General features: G+C 24.1%; 4 protein-coding genes and 1 non-coding gene across 10 annotated transcripts; 3 read left to right on the top strand and 2 right to left on the bottom strand.

The window, feature by feature from the left end:
* Window positions 1-1,526: 1,526 nt before the first annotated feature.
* LOC410225 (probable E3 ubiquitin-protein ligase RNF144A) lies at window positions 1,527-3,741 on the top strand. 2 transcript variants are annotated; one of them, XM_006562829.3, is made up of 5 exons: window positions 1,527-2,010; window positions 2,146-2,715; window positions 2,829-2,991; window positions 3,087-3,409; window positions 3,481-3,741. In XM_006562829.3, exons 1-5 carry the CDS (start codon window positions 1,987-1,989, stop codon window positions 3,715-3,717), a joined length of 1,317 nt encoding a protein of 438 aa, XP_006562892.1. In that variant the 5' UTR covers window positions 1,527-1,986; the 3' UTR covers window positions 3,718-3,741. The 2 variants fall into 2 exon arrangements, with proteins under 2 accessions (XP_006562892.1, XP_006562891.1); XM_006562828.3 differs by having other exon boundaries at window positions 1,880-1,920.
* On the top strand, window positions 2,041-2,126 carry Mir3773 (microRNA 3773). The gene has a single exon (NR_039469.1). It is a non-coding gene; the product is annotated as a microRNA 3773 (primary transcript).
* A 2,899-nt stretch (window positions 3,742-6,640) lies between the features above and the next one.
* Window positions 6,641-12,249, bottom strand: LOC410226 (activating transcription factor of chaperone). Of its 3 annotated transcripts, none has more exons than XM_393709.7 (3): window positions 12,078-12,249; window positions 11,101-11,418; window positions 6,641-7,766 (listed from the first exon to the last, which is right to left on the bottom strand). In XM_393709.7, exons 2-3 carry the CDS (start codon window positions 11,321-11,323, stop codon window positions 6,916-6,918), a joined length of 1,074 nt encoding a protein of 357 aa, XP_393709.3. In that variant the 5' UTR covers window positions 11,324-11,418; window positions 12,078-12,249; the 3' UTR covers window positions 6,641-6,915. The 3 variants fall into 3 exon arrangements, with proteins under 3 accessions (XP_393709.3, XP_006562898.1, XP_026299093.1); XM_006562835.3 differs by lacking the exons at window positions 11,101-11,418; window positions 12,078-12,249 and adding exons at window positions 9,298-9,354; window positions 9,480-10,405; XM_026443308.1 differs by lacking the exons at window positions 11,101-11,418; window positions 12,078-12,249 and adding an exon at window positions 9,298-10,405.
* A 1,064-nt stretch (window positions 12,250-13,313) lies between these two features.
* Window positions 13,314-15,488, bottom strand: LOC410227 (inactive hydroxysteroid dehydrogenase-like protein 1). Of its 2 annotated transcripts, none has more exons than XM_006562833.3 (5): window positions 15,430-15,488; window positions 14,567-14,730; window positions 14,253-14,489; window positions 13,673-14,016; window positions 13,314-13,576 (listed from the first exon to the last, which is right to left on the bottom strand). In XM_006562833.3, the coding sequence occupies exons 1-5, from the start codon at window positions 15,471-15,473 to the stop codon at window positions 13,367-13,369; spliced, it is 999 nt and encodes a 332-aa protein (XP_006562896.1). In that variant the 5' UTR covers window positions 15,474-15,488; the 3' UTR covers window positions 13,314-13,366. The 2 variants fall into 2 exon arrangements, with proteins under 2 accessions (XP_006562896.1, XP_006562897.1); XM_006562834.3 differs by lacking the exon at window positions 15,430-15,488 and adding an exon at window positions 15,186-15,423.
* Window positions 15,489-16,159: 671 nt separating this feature from the next.
* Window positions 16,160-21,152, top strand: LOC550998 (carbohydrate sulfotransferase 11). 2 transcript variants are annotated; one of them, XM_006562831.3, is made up of 5 exons: window positions 16,160-16,791; window positions 18,809-19,215; window positions 19,590-19,877; window positions 19,953-20,188; window positions 20,254-21,152. In XM_006562831.3, exons 2-5 carry the CDS (start codon window positions 18,880-18,882, stop codon window positions 20,417-20,419), a joined length of 1,026 nt encoding a protein of 341 aa, XP_006562894.1. In that variant the 5' UTR covers window positions 16,160-16,791; window positions 18,809-18,879; the 3' UTR covers window positions 20,420-21,152. The 2 variants fall into 2 exon arrangements, with proteins under 2 accessions (XP_006562894.1, XP_006562893.1); XM_006562830.3 differs by having other exon boundaries at window positions 16,162-16,791; window positions 18,858-19,215.
* The last annotated feature ends 989 nt before the right edge of the window (window positions 21,153-22,141 follow it).

The raw sequence follows: 22,141 nt of genomic DNA, 5'->3' as shown, positions 1-22,141 counted from the left end.
TATATGTTATACATAAAATACCATCTATTTTCATTTTTCTTTAAATTTTCTTTATTTTCATTGTTACTTATTGTAATTGAATATTACTAATATATGATTTGCTCAATTTTTATACAATTGTAATAAATTTTAAATGTTAAATGATAAAATACTTCATAGATTTTACGGTATAGAATGGATGACAATTCACTTTATATATTAGTATGTAAATATTAATGTTTATATATTTCTGATTTTTAATATTTGTATTGAAAATATAATAATCTATATATAATAATCTATATAATATAATATCTAGTATCTCTTATAATATTATTAAGTTTTACTTATTTTTGTGTTACAAAAATGTACAATAAACTAATTGCTCATTTTTCATACGAATTTATATAAAAAAATAATTCTTAGTTTAATAAAATTTTATTTAAATATAGTATAATTCATCTTTTTTCAAATGAAATACATTTTAGTATATAAAAATGTACTAATAATGACTTAATTATTAGTTGTGATATATGTGAAAATTTTATTATTTATACATATGATTTTTTATAATTTTATTTTTGTATACATATTTGTATACATATGAATATAATTTTTTCAATTTTTATTTATTATTTTCTTATTATAGTTTAACAATTTTTTTAATTAATGTCGTAAAAAAAAGATAAAAATGTATTGTTATTATTTCACTTAATGAAATTTTAAATTAAATTTCCCGCATTTTTATATTTTATTAAAAATAATAGATTTTTTAAATTGTGTAATGACTGAAATTTTAAATTCAGTTTTAGGAACTTTAAATTTATTTTTTATTAAATGGATTATAATTATTTAATTATTTAATAATTATAATATGTAAAAAAAATAACTATATGAAATAATTAAAAATTCTATTTTTAAATATTTATCAAAATATTATTAGTTACAATTTCTTTCATACCAGTAAATTTATAGATGATTTATAGAATCTTAATAATTTTAACAATCTAAATTACAAAAAAAAAAAAAATAAAATCTATAAAATATATAAGAAAATATTATCTTTTTATAAATTTTATTAGTATTACATATATAATAAAGCTACAAATTATAATAATATAAAAAAATAATGTTTTAACAATTTATTATTTATTATTATTATTAATAAAATCTTGAAATACACCATATCACAACTCCGTAATAAAAATTTACTAGTATTTGAAATTATGTTTTGCTAAAATATTTAATTTTCTTCTTTATAATATGTTGCTTCCTTGAATTGTGTAAATAATAAGAATATAACAAAAAGTATGTCAAATAAAAAATAATTATGATTTTTATATATATGTTATATATAATATGAATGTAGTGATAATTTTTTTCGATATTGTAAGAAAAAAATATAAGTGGGGGCGGAAGTGGTTAGTCGGTAATTTGTGTATACTGTTTGATGTACTTTGTGATACAGTATATAAAAAATCCGTAATAAAACTATTAAAAAAAAAATAAATAAATTATAAAATTGAATAATATTTTAATGGAATAAACATATATTTATAAAGATTAATATTCAAAATATCAATAGATGTGTATTTCTTCGAATATTGAACATGTGTAAAATATTACGTAGCAATTTTCTTACTTTCGCGATATGTCTTGAATTGACAAACACAACATAAATAATGTTTGAAGACGATAAATTTTTTTCTTTTTGTTAATAACGTATAATCATTTCGAAAAATTTATTTCTGTATTGTTATTTGACTATCAATTTATCTTTTTAGTTAACTATTTTGTATCTTGATTTTTCTTGAAATTAAATCAAAAACATGTTAGCAAATTTATATTAAAATATAAATATGTTGTAAAAATCTTATTTTGTAATAGAAATTAATATTCAATCATATTGAGTTTATGCGAAACAAAATTCGAAAATGCCAAGTAAGGAAATGAAATATGAAAAATATAAAATATTGTGAAATTATATTGGATTGAATGGATTGAAATATGCAGTGTCAATTTGTTTCATGGGTGTGACATTTTTAATGTTTTATAACTTATATACATCTTCCATTACATGGCAAGTGCTGTTGCAAACTGTCTAAAAGAAGTCAGTAAGCACAGCTCTTGTCTGTAACTGGTAGTGAAATCTACATTGATAATTAGGGGATGCCCAGCCTACATTCGCTCGTCATACGACGAGCTCCACTAATGGATATGGGTACTGCTACTAGTTCTGTGACATCTGTTAATTCTTCTAATAAAGTTGCTACAAACCAGAAAAAAGTTGATAAGTCTAATAAACTTACTGGAGTCAGATTACCTTTATTGCGTAAAGAAGCCAGTGTTGTAAATCTTTCTTTGACAGAGAGGACTGCAGTAGGAAAAGGAGTAGATGCTCCTTTACTTAGACCTGAAAGTAGTGCAAGTTTAGAAGCTCGTGGTAATAGCTGGTTGAGTCTAGGTCCTGGAGTATTACGAAAATGTGAAACTGCTGTGGGTTTAAGCACTTCTGCTTTAGAAGGAAGACCCATCAATCGCAGTCGAGTTTGTTCTCGATGTTCCAGTTTATTATCATTGGCATCTAGTTCACGCTATAGTTTAGCTGCAGGCAATTTTGTTCCTGCAAGTTCTCAACAAGCGCTTGGACGTATTTTTTGTAAATTATGTCTTGTTGATACTTCTCTTTCTAAAACATTTAAGATAGAAGGCTGTGGTTGTTCTTATTGTAAAGATGTATGTTTTTTTTATACATATTATTATATAAAAAGTTATTAATATTAATAAGTATATATATATATATATATATATAAATACATATGTGTAAATATATATTTTGTATATTTTAGTGTATGAAAGCATATATTGAATTTGAAATTGAAGAAGGTGCATATGAAATTAGTTGTCCCGATGCACAATGTGAACATGGAGCAATACTTTCCATGAAGGAAATATCAAGTCTTGTTAGTTCTGAACTTGTGGAAAAACATTATAAATTCAGATTAAATAGAGGTATATAAAATTAATTTTTTGCAAACATTAATAATTTAATATAATAATTAATATTATATAATTTAATTTAATATAATAATCTATATGACATATAGATGTGTCTATGGATAAAGCACGTGCTTGGTGTCCACGTGCAGGTTGTGAAACAATATGTTCTATAAATTCTACTGGATCAAATGGAACTCCTATTGGACCAGTTCATTGTCCTAATTGCTCTATAGATTTTTGTTCTATATGTCGAGAATCTTGGCATACTGGCCCTTGTTCAGACATTTCTTTAGGTATACCATTTGATGGTGATCATATCAAATGTTGTCCTATGTGTTCTGTACCTATTGAAAAAGATGAAGGATGTGCTCAAATGATGTGTAAAAGATGTAAACATGTTTTTTGTTGGTATTGCTTAGCTTCTTTAGATGTAAGTATTTAGTACATTCATTTATAATGATAATAATAGTATTTTAAAAAATAATGCATTGAACAATATAGGATGACTTTTTATTGCGACATTACGACAAAGGGCCTTGTAAAAATAAATTAGGTCACTCACGCGCATCGGTTATTTGGCACAGAACACAGGTTATTGGAATTTTTGCTGGATTTGGGTTACTCTTACTTGTTGCATCGCCATTACTTTTATTGGCTGCACCATGTATTGTATGTTGTAAATGTCGTGTATGTGGATCATCTAGACTTGAACAAGAGGAAGGTGACACTGCAACATAAAGAAATATAGAAAGTTTTTTAATATTTCTGTAATTTCTTTCCAATATAATGAATAATTAAATTAGAATATTTAACTTGTGCATGTAATTGGCGATTTATATAGATATACATTGGAATTTGGAACATCATAAGTTGTATGACAAAAAATATAATGTAAAAATTATAATCAATCTATATATTAAAACTTAATTTTATAAATGAATAGAAATTTAATATTCTTATTTTGTTTTGAATCATTTTTATGTATTTTACTTATCATCAATAATTATTTTTACAAAAATTATTTTGACACATTATATTATTTGTAAACTTATGAACTTAAAAGTATCCATATATTTATATATATTTATATTATGATTGTTTTTATATAAGAAATTTACATTTATTTAAAACTACTTAATATTTAATTGATATTTAATATTTTAGATTATGAAGAATAATATTATTTTTTTACAGTTATCAGATTTTATCAACAGTAATATTTTTTATTTTAATGTGTCTATTACATCAAATCATTGAATATTCATACTTTTTGTGTATGACATTCCAGAAAATTATATTTACATTGCATTGGATTAACTGCCATATTCAAAATTGCTTTAAGTTTTTTTTTTTTGTAAAAAAAGATATATACCAAATAATATTTTATTTCTTATTTTTTATTTCTTCTTCTTATTTCTTGTTTCTTTTATACGTAATTGCATATTTATATAATAATATTAATAATAATACTCAATATTCTTTTCATGTATATTTAATATATTTTTATTGAAATATAAAAAAGAATATAAATAAAATAAATAAATACATATATGTAAATTAATAAGCAATGTATATCTATATTTGGTTTCAAAATTAAGATAGAATTTTTTCAAAATTTTCTAAATTATTATATTATAGATTATTTTGTTTTGCCTACTTTACATAGTTAAATTAATTTTATGTATATTTTTTTGTATTATTTTATGTGTGAATAATTAGCTCTAATTTGAAAAATCTCATATTTACGAAAACTTGTAAATTTTGTTAATACATACTTGATACATATTGATAATTTATTATTAATAATATATTTATAAATATAGTTTTTTGATTTAAAAGAAAATTATTCCATATATATTTATCTTAAACATAATTTGTTGATTTGAATTGATAATAGAATATAGATTAAAAATAGTGAAAAAATATGTGCATAATATATTATTTAATATATATTGCATAAATAACTAAAATTAGATATTTATGAAACATATAAAAAAAACATTCTTCAATTTCTGATAATAATTATATATAATAGTATTAGATCTGTCAAAGTATTCTTTTCTGTTCAAAAAAATTTATGTTCAAAAATATTTATTACAGTGTTATTATGAATTTATATTATAATTAATATATATAATATAAGATTAATTTTTTCATTTTATATGTGCATAAATAAATAAATATGAGAGAATACATAATATATAGATATGCACATTATGTATAAACATACACAAATATAATATCTTTTAATTATAATCATGTGATTAGTAAATAATAATAAGTTAATAAATAAAAAAATTATATAAAACACAAGTTTCTAAATAGATATATTGTTTTCAACTTATATTATTGACCATAATTGTGCATGTAAATTGTACTATTTAAGCATGTATAATTTTAATTGTACTATGCTATTAATTATAATTTGTAAATATACACATAACATATGTATATTTATTAAACATATATGTAATGTGTATATAAAAATATCTGTGTTGGTGCAATTTTGCACAAAAATCATTTTAAATATCAAATATAAATATAAATTAATAAATAATAATAATAATAAATTAATAGTAAATTAAAATAGTAAATAGATGATTAAGATAACAAGTCATTTGCAATTAATTAATTTTACATCATTAATTGTAGAATGTTGTTTAAACAATTATCTAATATTTAAAAAGTCATTTTATTCTTATGATTTTTTATGTTATAATTATATTTGTATTTAATCTATGTTATTTTTTTAATAATAGATTAGGTTTTAAAAATGCAAGCAGATAAACATACATACATATTTTCTATTATAATATTTAATGATTTAAAAAACAAGATTTAAACTTGTATAAAATTGTAGTATATATAAATTGTGTAAATATTTTACAAGGAATGAAATATGTTTTATTTTGTATTGTTTATTATTATAATACGTTTTATTATTCTATGTATAATAAAATTTAGAAATTTATTTGTTCTTTATAAAATCATTTTAGTAATCGTTTTTATTATTTTCATAATTTTTATTATATATATTTTAATAATAATAATTGTTTAAAATTACAATATTTAATACATCTATAGTAAGTGCTTATAAAGAAAATTTTATATTGTACAATATAAAATAATTTATAAAGTTATTATATAGATATCTTTTTAAAATAATAATTAAATAGATATTTAAATATCTATTTAAAAAATTTTTCAAAATAATTTAAATATGTGTAAATTTTGAAAATTTTTGTATAATTAATTTAAATTTCATTAATTTAATGTACTGTGAAGTATATTAATAATATAATAAAAATAATTTTATTTTTAAATTAAGTTATGTTTAAATTAGAGCTAATACTCATTTGTATTACTTTATTATTATTATAGATCATAATTTTAGATAAAATTTTAGGAAATTAAAAAAACAGGAATAATTTTGAAAATAATACCAACATTTATTATATAATAACCCATTTATTATTTTCTAATACAATATTTTTTTTTAAGAAAATTTGAAACTTGATTGAGTTAGAATTTCTTGGAATGAAAAATTTGCATTTTAAGATACAATAAATTATGAATAGAATTTTTTGTAACAGCAAGTTTCCACTCAAAGGAGTTTCATAGGGCTGTATACATTATAAAATCTATTGTTATTTAATGTATCTTATTTGCTAATCTTTGATGGACCATGAATAAGTTAGGAGATAGTACATAATTTATGTATTATATGATGATAATTCTGTAGTCCTACTAAGAAGCTGTGATAGATCTTAGATATATATTCATATGTACGCTAATTTAAAAAAATAATAACAATCAGTAATTTAAGTCTATATGCTAAAACATATTAGTATTATTATAAAATTAGTTAGTGTCAAAAATATGATAATAAAAATTAATAAAAATGAGTAAACATAACATAGTTCATATATAAATGGATTATTTAATAAGACCCTTAGCTTTAAATAAATCTCTCATTAAGCCTTTTAAGTATCCAATTTCTCGTTGTAAATCTGTTACTTGATTTTTTAGTTTTTCATTATGTTCAGTAAGTTCACGTTCTTCACCTAATATTTCTTTTATTTCTTGTTTTTTCTTCTGTCTATATCGTGTGGCTGCATTTTTATTTTGTTCTTTTTTTCGAACTTTTTTATCTTCAATTGAAGGACGAGAATAAGGTTTTTGACGATTTTTTGTTGAAATACAAGTAGATTGTTTCATATTTTTTTTTTCGGATTCGAAAATCCAATCTGGATCATCCACAGAATCTTCTGATGAAATATAGCTACCACCAGAACTGGTACAAGGACTAGATGGTGGAATATCTTTTGTATGTAAACGTACATATTCATCCACTACAGCTAAGTCATGTGCAACATCTGTGTTTATCTGGTCTAATGGTACATTTTTTGTATGCCATACGCGTACTTCATTTATATATGATTTTTCCTCTGGAACTACCATACCATATATGGACTGATGATTAGGATATAATGGTTGTACTGGTTGTAAAGTAACAAGTAATTGAGTATCCATATTTAATGGTTTATGTGATGGAGGTGATTGAGGGGGTGTAAGAGTGGAACTTGATGAAGGGACTATTTGATGACAAGCTTCCACATCTCCCAGAACAGTTTCAAATTCTTGTAGCAAAGTTTGTGTATCATCTTGCTGGGGAGCTTTTGTAATTTCATTATATGGTGTTGTTTTAATTTGTCCATTTTCAGTAATTGGCAGTTCTTCAAAAATAGGCAATTCTATTTTCTCCTCCAACCAATCCGAAAAAGGTTCTGTAAAAACAATTAATTTTATTAAATATAAATGAAAATTTATAATTTATTTAAGATATATAAAAAATGAATAATAATTTTGTCATTTTATCTAATTACTAAAATATAAGAATTTTACATTACTCAGAATGTTTATTTTATATATATATATATATATCAAATTTTATATATATTTATTATCAAATAAATTTTGTAATAAATATAAGATAATCTTATTACAAAAATTTAGAATTTAGAATTAAGAATTTCTTTTAAAACAAAAATTACAAAAAATTATGTCTTGCATTACAAAAATTATTATGCCTTGTATTTTAATAAGAAATTGATTTAACTTAAATGAATTTAAAAAATTAATATAATCAAAAATGAAAATTTAAAACAATCATATTTTATATAGTTTATTAAATAAGAAGTACTTTTACTTGTGTTTTGCATAAAAAACAAGTAGGAGTGGTACATTGATGTATATATAATTTCATGGACATTACTAGTTTAACTAGAAAAACAAGTTCTTTGATTTGCAATTTCTTTGGCTTTCAATACTACAACCAATATTAATATATCAATTGTTATTTTAAAAAAAATATATACGATTAATATATATAAATAATATATAAATAATATATGGAACTTTCATTAAAAAGTGAAAAAAGTTGAATATTTTTATTAAAAAATAAAATATAAATAATAATAAACTTATATTTATTAAGTTCTTAAATATAAATTAATTAAAAAAAATTTAATTTATAATTTAATTTTGTTATTTATCATATTTTAATTCTATTTATTCTGTTTATAATTTTCAAACAAATAAATTCGATTACTAAAAAAGATACTAAAAAAAAAAAAGTTTATGCGTTAAAATTTTGTCTTGTCTATAAATGAATCCTAACCTATTTCTTGATAGATCTTGGATCAGAGTCTAACTTTAAATGCGTAAGTTATCTTCATTTAAATGCAGAGGGCATGGGGTTAGATAAGAATATATTTTTTTTATTATAAAGAAATGTTATGAAAAGTATATTTTTTTCATTTTTCATTAAAAAATAAGAAAATAATTTATGAGTAACTTTAAACAATTTATTTTAAATAAATCTTTAAATTTTTTATTTATTTTGTTAAAATTGTATAAATTATATATAGTCATAATAAATATTAAATTATTAAATATCTATAATTTAATAATTGTAATAAAATATAAAATAATTAAAAAAATATTTAGTAATTAAATATTAATTAATGAAAAATACATAATATTTTTTAAATTAAAGAATTATAAATATAATTATAAATAGATTTATATCGAGAATTAATAAGATAGAATGTATAATTTAAAACTTAGAAAATTTATCAAGTTTTAAGTTATAAAAATTTAAATTTAAATTTAAATTCCATAATGTTTAGATGATTAATTCAGTTATTTGATTTATATGGCAACAATGTTCTGATATGCGTAGTAAAGATTTTTTCATTGTAGCAAATGCTGGAATGAGAAAAGAAATAAAGCGAGAGAGAGCGAAAGGAAACATACCACTGTAACATATACCAGCCATTATCACGTGCAATTGTTTTTGCTAGAATCCTTATTCTAATAAAAGAAAAGAGAGAATATATGTTGCATATATGTTATAATTAAATAAAATAGAAAATTATGTTTTTAATAATATATAATATAATGATTGTTGTTGACGCGAATTAGCCAAGTCCACTCACAAGAATTTTTGCGAATTGCACCGATTCAACGTCTTTTTACAAGTTTTTGGGAATTGACAATAATTTCTCGGTTCCACGTGTAGCGATATGCGAACTGCATGCTATTACACAACATTAGTACTTTCCAGCATCGAGACGATAATAGTTCCTCTTTATTCACTTTTAAAAATGCCAGTATTGTTAAAATGTTTGCTCTATACACAGATCTTTTTAATCATTATATGTCTACTATAGATTTTTTAATTATATTTCTTGCGTTTAACTTGAATTATATGATTATTGATATTACGCACTTTATCAATCATTCGATTATTGATTAATATAATTAATTAAAAGTTATTGCTCACAAAAATAATTTAGAATCTTATATTTAAAAACTAATGCAATTTTGAGTTCACCAAATCCAAATAAATATTAAAAACACGTGCAGCAAATTAACGTATGTTATAAAAAAATTCACATTTGAAATATAATTATTCAATTTTTTATAAACAAATAATGTCTATATGGATATAAATTATAGATAGATTAGAGTATATGATAACACAATATAAAAAATTAAATCAATTTTTTTAATTGTTAAGATCACTGATCGTTGATAACACATGTAAGTTAATAATAAACGTGACAGATTTTAATATTCAGAGAAATAAAACTTATTTCCTATAGAAGAATAGATTCAATTGAAGTATCGGTAAACGTAAAATAATAACAAGGAGCTTAAAGTTTGCAGAATGATTAAGTATCGTCAAGAAGTTGAGTTGTAACGAAGACTAATCGACAGAATCGTACGATTAAGTAAGTTTGTAATACTGCGAGACCACTCCTGCTTATCTTTGGACTTTCCCCTCTGACGCCCCTACTCCAAGACTGTTAAAACACACGTCATTCCCCTATCGGCCTTCAACCAAAGCCGTTTGTATAGAGGTTAACCAGTTTGTCCCACTCTCCTTTCAAGAAAAAAAGAAAGGCAAATATGATACATGCTAGAAGAAGTGAGAAGAATAAAAGTGATAGGCATATCGAGAATACTAAAGTTTCTTTCTTCTTTTGATGCACATAGTTTTAAAAACTAAAAAATGTTAATTTAATAGATGCATATATATGTAAAATTGTATATAAATGTATGTGCATTATATACGGATCAGTCGTATATAATTTAAAAATATATTACAGTGCATATCTTTCTAAATGCATTGTGCTACAAGTCTTGTAGCATGTAATTCTTGAAGTAATTCAAGCATATCAAAATTTATTATAATTGAAATAATAATAAATAATAAACAATAAATAAATATACAAATAAATAAATAAATATATATATATATATAGTTTTGAATTAACATAAAAATTTATAAATATTGATATAGATTTTAAGATATTAATATTTCAATAAGATTATAATAAAGATTTTTTTAATAAAATTTGTGTATGAAAGTTTTATTTATATTTAAATATAAAACATAATATATAATATGAATCTAATCTCTTAAATTTGTTCAATATTTAGATTTTTGTTATAAAATATCAAACATAAAAAAAAATATTAGAATTTCTAAAAATCAAATTTAATGAACAATTTGTGTATTACAGTTTATAGGAATTTTAAATAAATACTTACCTTCTTTAATCCATTCATCTAATTTTTCCAAAAGTTTCGTAGCTACTTGTGCACGAGTAGGATGATCTTCATACATAATAGGTTCAGCAATTTTTTTAGTAGGATCTACAGATTTATCATCAAATAAAAACCAATCATCTTCAAATTTATTGGACAGTGTTCCATTAGGAGACACTGGCTCGAACTTCCATAGCCAACTTTCCTGGTCCTGATTGGATATCATTGTTGATATTGTCCCAATCAAGATGTATCAAAAAAAGATGAAAAGAAATTTGTATCGTCTGTGCGACACAGCTCGAAATGAGCGCCATATTGGCTCTGAAAATATTAAATAAATATATATATATATATATGATAAAATAAATAAATAAATTGAACAATTTATTTGTGATAAAGATATCAATATTTTGTTTTTCATTAACTATTTTGAGAATAACATAAAAAAATATCTTATTTTTTGAAATGTTTTTCATTAAGTTGAAATTTTAATTGTTAATCTAAAATAAAAAAAAGATATTAAAGAAATAAAATAATATATTTTTATAATTTATCAAAATATTTATAATTTAGATAAAATTAATAAATTATTTAAAAATTGATTTAATATTATTTAAATATAATATAAATATGTCGTCCATTGCTTATATACTTAAAAATAACTTATAAACGTAAAATATATTTACAGAATATAGAAAAAAATGGCCAACTATCTTTATGACGCAACATTAGATCATGTCATCTGGTTAAATTTTTTCATTGTATTTAATCATTTAATTGTATTATAAGATATATTAAAATATAATATATAATAGTAAAGTAATATTCAATAAAAATTGGTTCATATTATTTAATAAAATGATTGTTTAAGTAATAGTATTTGTGATCAATGTAATAGATTTACAAAATGGCAGACATATTGCACGATGGTCTAAAGTGAAGTACAAGTTACTTTTTTAAAGGTAATAAATATTACTTACTCCATGATTAATTAGTTGTGTCGGCACACTTTCGTGTGCAAATTGCTTCGTGAACTACTGACTCATCTTGCCCGTGATATGAAACGTATAGAAAATTCAGCTGTCTTTCTTTCGTGATGCATGGATAGCGAATGAGCGTCTCCTTCAGAGAATTTGACCGCTGAGGTCACGTGATTTGGGAATGCGTACGCATAAGTGCTCAGTTTGGAGCATTTTCATGGATTTTCTGCGCAGATTATGCATGAAATCGAATTCTCTTTTTATTTTTTTTTATAAAATTATATTATGAATAGTTTTTTAATTTAATTTAATTATTAAATTATTTAATATAATAATATAATGATAATTTTTTAAAAATTCTTTTTTTTATAGCAATGTTAATAAATATATATATATATATATATGTTGTCAATATAATACATATGTATATTATATATATGTAGAATATATATAGAGTAAAACATATTATTTTATATATAGCATTAATATTGTATAATTATATTTTATATGTTATATCATATATATATATATTTTATAGAAAATTTGAAACTCTCAAAAAATCACAATGATTTGATAATATGTTTACATATATTTATTTTCATTTTTTATTTCATAGTGATTAAATTAAATTCGATAAAAATAAATTGTTTATATGTTATATTATTTATTTACTTAATTTATTTTCATAAATAAAAATCTTTTATTTATAATAAATATATTTCTATTTAAAAAAAAATCATAATTTAGCAAGATTAAATATTTCTAAAATATAAAATAAATAGAATATTTTCTTATATTTGATATTCAGATTAAAATTGATAATATTAAAAAAATAATAAAATATTTTTATAAAATAGTTTATTATAAAATTATAAATTTTCTGAAACATTCTTTTATAATAAATGATTTATTTTTAATCGCTTAATAAATAATTAAAAATATCAATTAAAAATATTTACAAAAGAATCAAACTACAATTAAAAAATAATAGATTATTGAATAATGTAAATTATATAAAATAAATAAAATAATCATAAAAAATAAATCATAAAAATATATCATAAAAATAGCTTTTTGCTAAATATTTTTTTAAAAGCCAACTTTACACATTAATATAATTAATGTAATTCAAATTTATAAAAAACTATAATAAAATATGAAAATTAATAAAATATAGTAATAATAAAATTTATTGACTTATATATATATATATATATATATATATATATATATTATTATAACAATTTTAAAGCAATGGCGGTGAACATATGAATTTTAAGCATGTCTACTTAGATATTTCTTTTTTGTTTAAAATATTCTTTTCTGAAAATCATATTTAGAATCATTGCCAATTTTGTTCTTATTTCTATTGGTACAAGAAGTACGATGATCTTTTGAATCCCATGACTCCAATAGCCTGTACTTGAATCAATTTTTCCTAGAGTATTGACTGCATTTTTTGCGTAAGTTGTTGCACTAGGTACTAATATATTGGATACCTTCATCATCAATTAATTAATTATAAATTTCTTAATAATAAGTTTCAATTATTACATATATAATTTTTATGCTATTCATTTCTATCTTTTGCTTACCTGTAACCAATTGCTGAATGCGTTCATTTTCGTATTAACGAAAAATGGAGATAAATGTTGTATAGTTAATCCAAATTTAGAATATTCAGCTCTGAGAGCCTCGGTAAAACTTATGATGTAAACTTTCGTCGCAGAATACACAGTCATTAACGGCAAAGGTATAAATCCCGAAGCGGATGATACATTAACGATTGCGCCTTTACCTCGCTTTTGCATTTGTCCGATAACTATACGTGTCATTAATGTAGTAGCTCCAATGTTAATATTGATGATGTCCCACAAATCATCTTCTGGAACTTCTTCGAGATACATAGGATGACTATATTGCATACCTACATTATTGACTGGAATAGATTTGGCTTATTTTTCAATTATGCTATTAACAATATATCAATAAATGAACAAATAGTGATGATATATATATATATATATATATATATATATAATGATTAATGATAGATATATGAATAATATATGAATATAATGTCTGTATTATAATTTCTATTATATAAATATCATGTTTTATAAAAAAAAAAAAAAAGCAATGAAAAAAGATAATTATGATTCAATTATCACATACCTAAAATACCAATTGGAATATCTTTTAGTTGTTCTGCTAGTTTTTCAAAGATTTCTTTTCCTTTGCTGAAATCTGCCACAATAATTTTTATTTCAACAGTTGGATTCTCTTGCATAATTTCGTTTCTAGTTTTTTCTAATTTTTCCAAAGATCGACTGATTAACACCAAATTTATTTTTCTAGTAGCTAATTCTTTTGCATATGCTTTGCCGATTCCATCGGTGGATCCAGTCACCACTTGAATTAAATATTTTTAAATATTATTTTTTCTCTTTTGAGGAAGAGAATATCTAATATATTTTTATGAATTTTACCTGCCCATTCGCCGAACTTTGTTCGTAAATCGACTGTTTTCGTATTGATCAATGATACAAAAATCTCCCATAATGTGGTTCCCATATTAAAAATATAAGTCAAAAGTAGCGAGATTAGCAGCAAAGTAAAAAACAGCCAGAATACAATTTCCAATATCATTTTCCTTTAACACAAATTTGACACAAAGTTTTAATCATTATAAATAATCAAAATATTTTATAAAGAATTATGCGAGTTTATATTTTGAAAGAAAGATCATTGAATCAATAAAATTATTATCTTATTATAATAAAGTCTATTATGTTTTTTGAATATATCTATTTCTTGAATATATAATATAGTATAAAGTACAAAAACCACGATAATATAGAATTCATGATAACGAGTTATTTCACAAATAATTATAGAAATCGCGTGTTTTGAGATAATTTTATAATTAATACATAATATAAAATAAGAACAATAAGCACAATTTCTTTCACATATAGTATTATGAATACGTATTATTTTATTTGCTAATATTTAGAATTCGAATAAACGAAAATATAAAGTTATATAAGTTATTAGATATTTTTCTTATTTTTCGTTCGTTTAGTTAAATATAATATAATATTTTACGTTTTTATCTTTTTCACAAAATTTTTAAAATTCTTTTTTTTTCCTTTTCCTTTTTTCGTGGTTTTTCCGGATTATTTTACAATCAATTTTCGTAATCACAATAACTTTTTAGACTTTTTACGATTGTTGTAAGTGTTTAAACGATGATCAACCAACGAAGACTAAAGTGAGACTAAAGCTACCAGTGTCAAGTGGACAATACAAATGGCGATCGAACGAAAAATACTTTCTCCCGCTACTATACCAAATAATATCCGCGTTTCTTTTATACAGGATTCTTTTATACATATATGCAAAGAATGCAAAGCGGTAAAATTATTCTTCTTCGCATTTTATTTCCGAAACACCTTTACCGCTGAATACGTTGTTGAAAATCTGTTTGATCAGCACATTAATATTCTTATAAAATAGTTTTGATTTTGATACAAGTTTTTAAATTAATAGATTTCGCATTGTATCGATCATTCATGATTTTTACACGTTTTCTCAATAAGTATATAATAACGATACTTAATATTTAATTAATATTTAATGCGATATTTCGTAATTTTAGTTTCTTTGCGTTCGCGTATGTTTTCACAGCCAGAGTCAGACGCGACTGACAGTTATTCCTATTTCATCAGTATCCAAGACAGTAGTATTTTTTCTATAAAGGAATATTGCCTTATAATTTCGTATTGTTATTGTTAAATAAATTCACTTCATATTTTGGCTTATATATATATTTATATATACATTAGTAAAAAAATATATAAAGATAAACATATAAAAATAACTTTTAATGATTTCTCTTATCCAAAAGCAATCTGTTTTACATTTTTTTTTTATATTATATGGTCAGTTTATAATATGTTTTTCATTAAAGTGTTAAGTGTTAATCAAAGTAAATTTTTCTAATAACATTACAGTATTATCACAAGGCATTCGATCATTAAATAAATATTCTTTTATGTTCCATTTCTAATATGAATTTTTCAATGATAATTTCTGTAACAAATTACAATATTTATTATAAAGTTAAATAAGAAAAATAAATTTGAATTTTACTTGCCAAATAAATTGAATGTAATCTCGGTCTTTGAATTTTGTAGCAGAGAAGAACGGTTGGAAAGTGGGAACAGGTAAAGAAGGAAGATCATCGTGTACGCCGATAAAGAAACGAAGATGAAACATCATAGGTGCGCGCGCGCGCAGCTTCTTTCACTTCAACAAACTGGGCACCATGTTCCATCCTTGTGTCAGAGGGAATTTCTCAGTCAAGGCAATAGCCGTTTGTCCATCGACTCGGCAGTCTTACATGCCGCGTGTTTGCTTTGAAATCTCCGCTGTTTCTGGTGAATTTTTCGTCTCCCACATCCTTCCATCATCGTCGAGACTAATTGGAACGAAATTGGAATCTTCCTCTAAAACCATCTTACAGTCGAATGTGGAGCGGTCATCTAAGGAGGCCATTTATCCAAAACGTTTTCTAGAAAAAGAATTTCAAGAAATTTCAAGAAAGTATCGAATCGTTGGACGATAAAACGTTTTACGAAAGTATACGAACAAGTAAAGAATCCCACGTAATTTTTGGCAATGCTTGGCCCGATCTCTCAATACGTAACAGGTGAGTCTCTCTCATCGACGATTTTTCACATTGGAGCAATTTTTCGGCTCAATGGTTTGCGTATTCGCGTTGACAATCAAGATACGATAAGATACTCGTCGTACGTGATCGATTTGCGATTTTTCATCGGTGGCATAGATACCGATAAGATATTTTTAACACGGTTGCGATTATTAGTAAGAGGGATGGGTCGAATCGAATGATACGGTCAAGAATGAATTCCAATGGCATTGCGTAACGAAATACTAGATTTGATTGATCACGTCTTTCGCCATTCATTTAATGTGTCCACATTATTGACGTAATGAATTTTCAACACCTATTATTCCATTTATAACAATACTAGGTACAATATTTGTGCATCAATCTGAATCGATACTATGGACTAACAAAGAATGGATTAATTATTCAATTGATGATGGAATTTTATATATATATTTTTTTTTTATATATCGAAAATATATGTCACAAATCTATAAATTAAAAATGTTAGCTTTGATCTAGATCAACAAAGAAAGAACGGAAGAAAGAACAGAAAAAAACGAAAGAAAGAAAAAATAAAAAAGCCGTCTATTCAATATTAATAATCTTTATTATATTGTATAAATAAAAAAAGAAAATTGATAGTAAATAAATGATAGATGATAGTTAGATGATAATCATCTTTGAGATGATAAAGTGCTTGTATAGTTAAGTCATCGTTCAATTATTATTTTAATACAATTAATTTTTCAATAAATTCCGATAATTAATGTTAGATAGAATTAAAAAAGTTAATTCTAATTTTTTTATTAATAAAAAATAGCATTCAATAAATAGCATGCAAAAATATAGCATTAAAAATTATATTAACATAATAGTCATAATAATATAGTATTAATAAATCAAGTTTAATTTGAGATAAATAGAAAAATTTTAATGCTATATATAATATTTGTTTTTATTTAAAATGTTTTGGATAACATTTAGAATAGCATATAATTTTTTAATATTATTTTTTATTTTGGCATTTTGGAATATTGAAAATAAAATGATAAAATAAAAATAAAACATCATAAGAAAAATATTATAAGTAATAACAAAATTTTATTTTTACAAAATATTTTTCCAAGAAGAAACAAATCTTTCAATTAATCTCTTGAATAATGTATATGATAATTTTCATATATTTTATTCATAAAAGTATTCTAATTATACATTGCATAATATAAATCAACATTATTATGCATCGATACAATTTTTTTCTCGTAAAAAAAAAAAAAAAAAAGAAATTATAGTTTAGCTAAAATATAAATATAAAATATAAGTATATTACGAAACTGAAGAACAGGTATTTTACGTGTAGCAATGTCTCCGACCGAGTTTATCCCTTCCAAGCAATGACCTGAATTTTTTTATTTTATAATAAAATATAATTTTCAAGAAATTATTAATTTTGAAGCATACAAAAATTTAAATTAACTCAGTTCACTTTTGATGTTCACTATTCAAAAAAACAGATATGCTCTAGATATGCTCTAGATATTTAGATGTCAAACATACCGCAAGATGTCCATTCAGAACCGGCTTTAAAGGATTTCAATCGGAACAGAGTATGAAACGAAGGCGCTTGACCTGATTATCATATTATTTGCTTTCCCGTTAAGATGCAAATCACTCTACGCTATCCATTACAATAATAAATATATTTTATTTATTTGCAATTTTTCTTTTCATTGATTAATTCTTAAGGATTTATACGCGGCTCGTGCAAAGTGAGAGAATTGACATCAATGACGTTTAATTAAACAAGAGAATAATTGAAATAAGACTCTCGAGCTGTTGGTGTTTCTTAAGCGATTGGAATTGATTCGTTAACCTTTGTAAATTGATCGCTACGTTTTCCTGTTCAATTATGAAAGCAAATAAAAAAAAAAAAAATAAAAATTCTTTTTCTATGTTTCATAATAAATATATTTTCCATTCTTTTTTTCTCATCGAATGTGTGTGTGTGTGTGTTTTTTTTTTAATTTTTCAGAAACGATTATATTGAAGAAGAAGGATTATTAAATAATTATTTATTTAAGGATAAATCAATGATCCGGGTGGATGGGAAAAACGATGATAAAATGTCGTGTCTGGGAGACAGTTTTGCTTCTCCTCAACATTTTAAGTTTAACGATAGACGCGAGCATAGTTGGAGAGCATATCTCGATGAACGATGATAGAAAAAGATCCATGGAGATAGATGATTCCGTGTACTCTTGGACAGGGCCCAACGCCTTGGCGAGATCCGCTTTGGTGGAACGTCAAGAAAGATTACAATATAATTGCGAGGAGATCTTGGGATATAGAGAATCCGAGAACGAGGATCTAAACCCAGAATCTTTCAGGAATATTCTTGTGGACGAGCAACATGAACTTTTATATTGTTACGTTCCAAAAGTACGATTATTAAATTTTAAATATAAGGAAAAAATATGCAATTGACAAATCTTCTGATTAGATATTTTTTATCTGTCATGAATTTTAATTGGTTAATAAGTATAATTTTTTTCATCTTCATCAAATATTAATCACTTCTATTTTTCTTTCGTAATCTTTTATTTTCTAAAACGATTTTCTTGAAATTCCTTTTTCTCGATTTAACTTTATATTTTGAACAATTTTCTAAATCGATCTTATGAAATCTTATTTATTTTTATCGAATCAAAATGGAATCTTTAATGCTTTGAATTTTAATTTGATGTTTAACTGCATTAACATAATTGATCATTTTTTTTTTCTTTTTTTAACATTCTCGGCTGCATTTGTTTCAGGTTGCCTGCACAAACTGGAAACGAGTTCTGATGGTTGTCACGGGCAAGTGGCCAGGTAACGATCCTATGGAGATACCGGCTGATCAGGCGCATTCCCCAAGTACTTTCCAAAGGCTCAGTAATTATACTTTGTCCGAGATCGAACGAATGCTGGCGACTTATGACAAACTGATTGTCGTCAGACATCCTTTGGAAAGATTATTGTCTGCCTACAGAAATAAATTGGAAGCGAAACACGAGAAGAGTTCGAAATACTTTCAAACCCGTTTTGGGAAGAAGATTATCAGGGTACAGTTTTATTTTTAATCGTCCCTCATCTTGCTTCTATCAAATGAAACACAAAAGGAACGTCTTTTTTTGTAGAGATACAGACAAAACGCCACTGTAGAATCACTGAAAAACGGCGATGACGTGACGTTTCGAGAGTTTGTACAATTTGTTACGGACGATTCGTCGAATGAGACGCGAAACGAGCACTGGAAGCCGATATACGAGCTGTGTCATCCGTGCTTGGTCAATTATAATCTCGTCAGCAAATATGAAAGTCTAGCGGAGGATGCTACAGAAGTCTTGGAGCGGATGGGCGTCGAGTCAATCAAGTAAAATAATTACGATATTTTAATTACGTTCATTTAACCAGCAATATTATCGATTATTTTTTTAGTTTTCCAGCCAAACCGATGAACAGCGAGCCAACTGCGAAAAAACTGGAGAAATATTATTCCACGTTGACGTACAAGCAGCTGCGGAAGTTGGTGGATTTGTACAAATTAGATCTAAGATTATTCGATTACTCGCTCGAGGACGTGCTGGGATTCTCGTTGGCTTAATTGCAAGTTTACTAGAGAATTTCTGACAATAGAGATGAATTACGCTTCGAATTATGAATAGCTTAATGGTTAAATAGTATTATGCGTTTACTCGATTGTAATAAATCATACGAGTTAATTATTCCAAGCACCGGTTCGCGTGCATTAATTTGCTCAGGTCTTTCCTTTATATTTGTGTGTCTAGTTATCATTTAATGAATCGAGCCGTGGAACAAAGTCTTCGTTCCATGAGATCGAAACGGTTTTGAGAATCTTCGAGATAGTTAGTTCTTTGTCGAGTAGAGAGATTTTTTTCCTCCTATGTCGTTGCTCTTAGTATTTTTAAAACGTGCGCGAAATCCCGTGCCAAGAATTTAAAAGTAAAAAAACCTGTTGTTTGTGCCAATGAAACATCTGTTGATAACTTTCTTCCAGAAAGTCCTATGATGTGTTCCCTTTGAGCTTCTAGAAATATCTGCATTTTATTCATTCGAATATTTTATTTTATTTATGTAGACATTTAAAAGTAAAAGGTCTAGTGACTGGTATCTCGGTTAGACTTGTTAATGTAACAGGATGTCCGCCATATTCGTGTACCTACGTATGCTAGTACGTGTACTATAAAATGTACATTCCTAGAAATAATTCATTTTGTAACATATACTATAAGTTACCAATCAACTCTCTCTACTTGTTAATACACGAGTAATTCAATTGAGAATTGAATAAAGAGATATTTTATATAATATTCCAATTGTGCCAAAGATTTTAATAAAATTAAAGCCTGATAAGAAATTAGATGATAAATCTATCGATCGATAAAATTTTGATCGTATCGAAAGTCACGCGATTTCGTTAAATGTTACAAACATAAACGAATGTACGAAGCTTAGGTTGGATATGTTAACGTATATTGTCCATTATAAGGTTAATGTTTGGCTTACGAGATAAAATTAACCGAAGGACTGGAAATGATGAACGACGTTGGTAAAGCTAAAGAGGAGCAAGCTCTGCGCAGCTTAATCAAATGTTAAAATTCAGCGAACCGAGTTTCCTCGAGGATTAAAATAGCTTTAGCTATCAATCAAATCGAAGGACTCTCCTCTCATTGAATATTGAATGCTGGATAATTGAATTTACCGTTTCTTTTCATTTTTTTATTTGCATAAAAAAATTTGAGAAAAAAATTTCCCTTGAATCGTATGATTATAATTGTTAAATAAACATATATATAACATACATATATATATAACATTAATTAAATTTATTAAATAACGTAAACAGATAACGCAATATCGTTTTTCTGACGAATCATATTTTTTTCAATGATTTCATGATATTTTTGTTATTATTTTGTCACGTGGGAAAAACCGTAGCATCGCACGTGAATTCTGTCCAAGTTTAAAACGTAGATGTTTATAAGAGTAATTTTTATTTAAAAATAGGAATTGATTTTTTTTAACACTTCTACCTAAGCTAAATAACATCGACTTCTTGCCTCATGTTAATAATTAAATTAACGCTTCGATGTATAGTTGGTTTATATTCCATTGAGCATAATGCTTATATTATATACGCTTGTGCATTTTTCACGTGCGAACGGTACGTGATAGATCTCATTAATAGATTAGATTAAAATCATTTATATGTGAACCAAGTTAATAAATACTTCATTGATAAATCATTCGATAAGAAAAGAAGAACAATAGATCTTATTATTTGAATAAAGATATTATTAAGTTT

This window comes from Apis mellifera, linkage group LG10 (assembly GCF_003254395.2).
Source record: "Apis mellifera strain DH4 linkage group LG10, Amel_HAv3.1, whole genome shotgun sequence".
NCBI classification, from domain to species: domain Eukaryota; kingdom Metazoa; phylum Arthropoda; class Insecta; order Hymenoptera; family Apidae; genus Apis; species Apis mellifera.
This window is presented reverse-complemented; position numbering and strand designations above follow the sequence as displayed.

Excerpts from the sequence above, each read along its gene's own strand:
- LOC410225 (XM_006562828.3), top strand. The coding sequence starts at position 1,894 with ATGCGAAACAAAATTCGAAAATGCCAA. Across the intron at positions 2,992-3,086 it reads TAAATTCAGATTAAATAGAG|ATGTGTCTATGGATAAAGCA; the intron begins GTATATAAAATT and ends TATGACATATAG. Across the intron at positions 3,410-3,480 it reads ATTGCTTAGCTTCTTTAGAT|GATGACTTTTTATTGCGACA; the intron begins GTAAGTATTTAG and ends TGAACAATATAG.
- LOC410226 (XM_393709.7), bottom strand. The coding sequence starts at position 11,323 with ATGATATCCAATCAGGACCAGGAAAGTTGGCTATGGAAGTTCGAGCCA. Across the intron at positions 7,767-11,100 it reads AGATGAATGGATTAAAGAAG|AACCTTTTTCGGATTGGTTG; the intron begins GTAAGTATTTAT and ends TTGTTTTTACAG.
- LOC410227 (XM_006562833.3), bottom strand. The coding sequence starts at position 15,473 with ATGTATAAAAGAATCCTGTATAAAAGAAACGCGGATATTATTTG. Across the intron at positions 14,731-15,429 it reads AGAAACGCGGATATTATTTG|GAAAATGATATTGGAAATTG; the intron begins GTATAGTAGCGG and ends TTTGTGTTAAAG. Across the intron at positions 13,577-13,672 it reads CATTCAGCAATTGGTTACAG|GTATCCAATATATTAGTACC; the intron begins GTAAGCAAAAGA and ends TTGATGATGAAG.
- LOC550998 (XM_006562831.3), top strand. The coding sequence starts at position 18,880 with ATGGGAAAAACGATGATAAAATGTCGTGTCTGGGAGACAGTTTTGCTT. Across the intron at positions 19,878-19,952 it reads TTGGGAAGAAGATTATCAGG|AGATACAGACAAAACGCCAC; the intron begins GTACAGTTTTAT and ends CTTTTTTTGTAG. Across the intron at positions 20,189-20,253 it reads ATGGGCGTCGAGTCAATCAA|TTTTCCAGCCAAACCGATGA; the intron begins GTAAAATAATTA and ends TTATTTTTTTAG.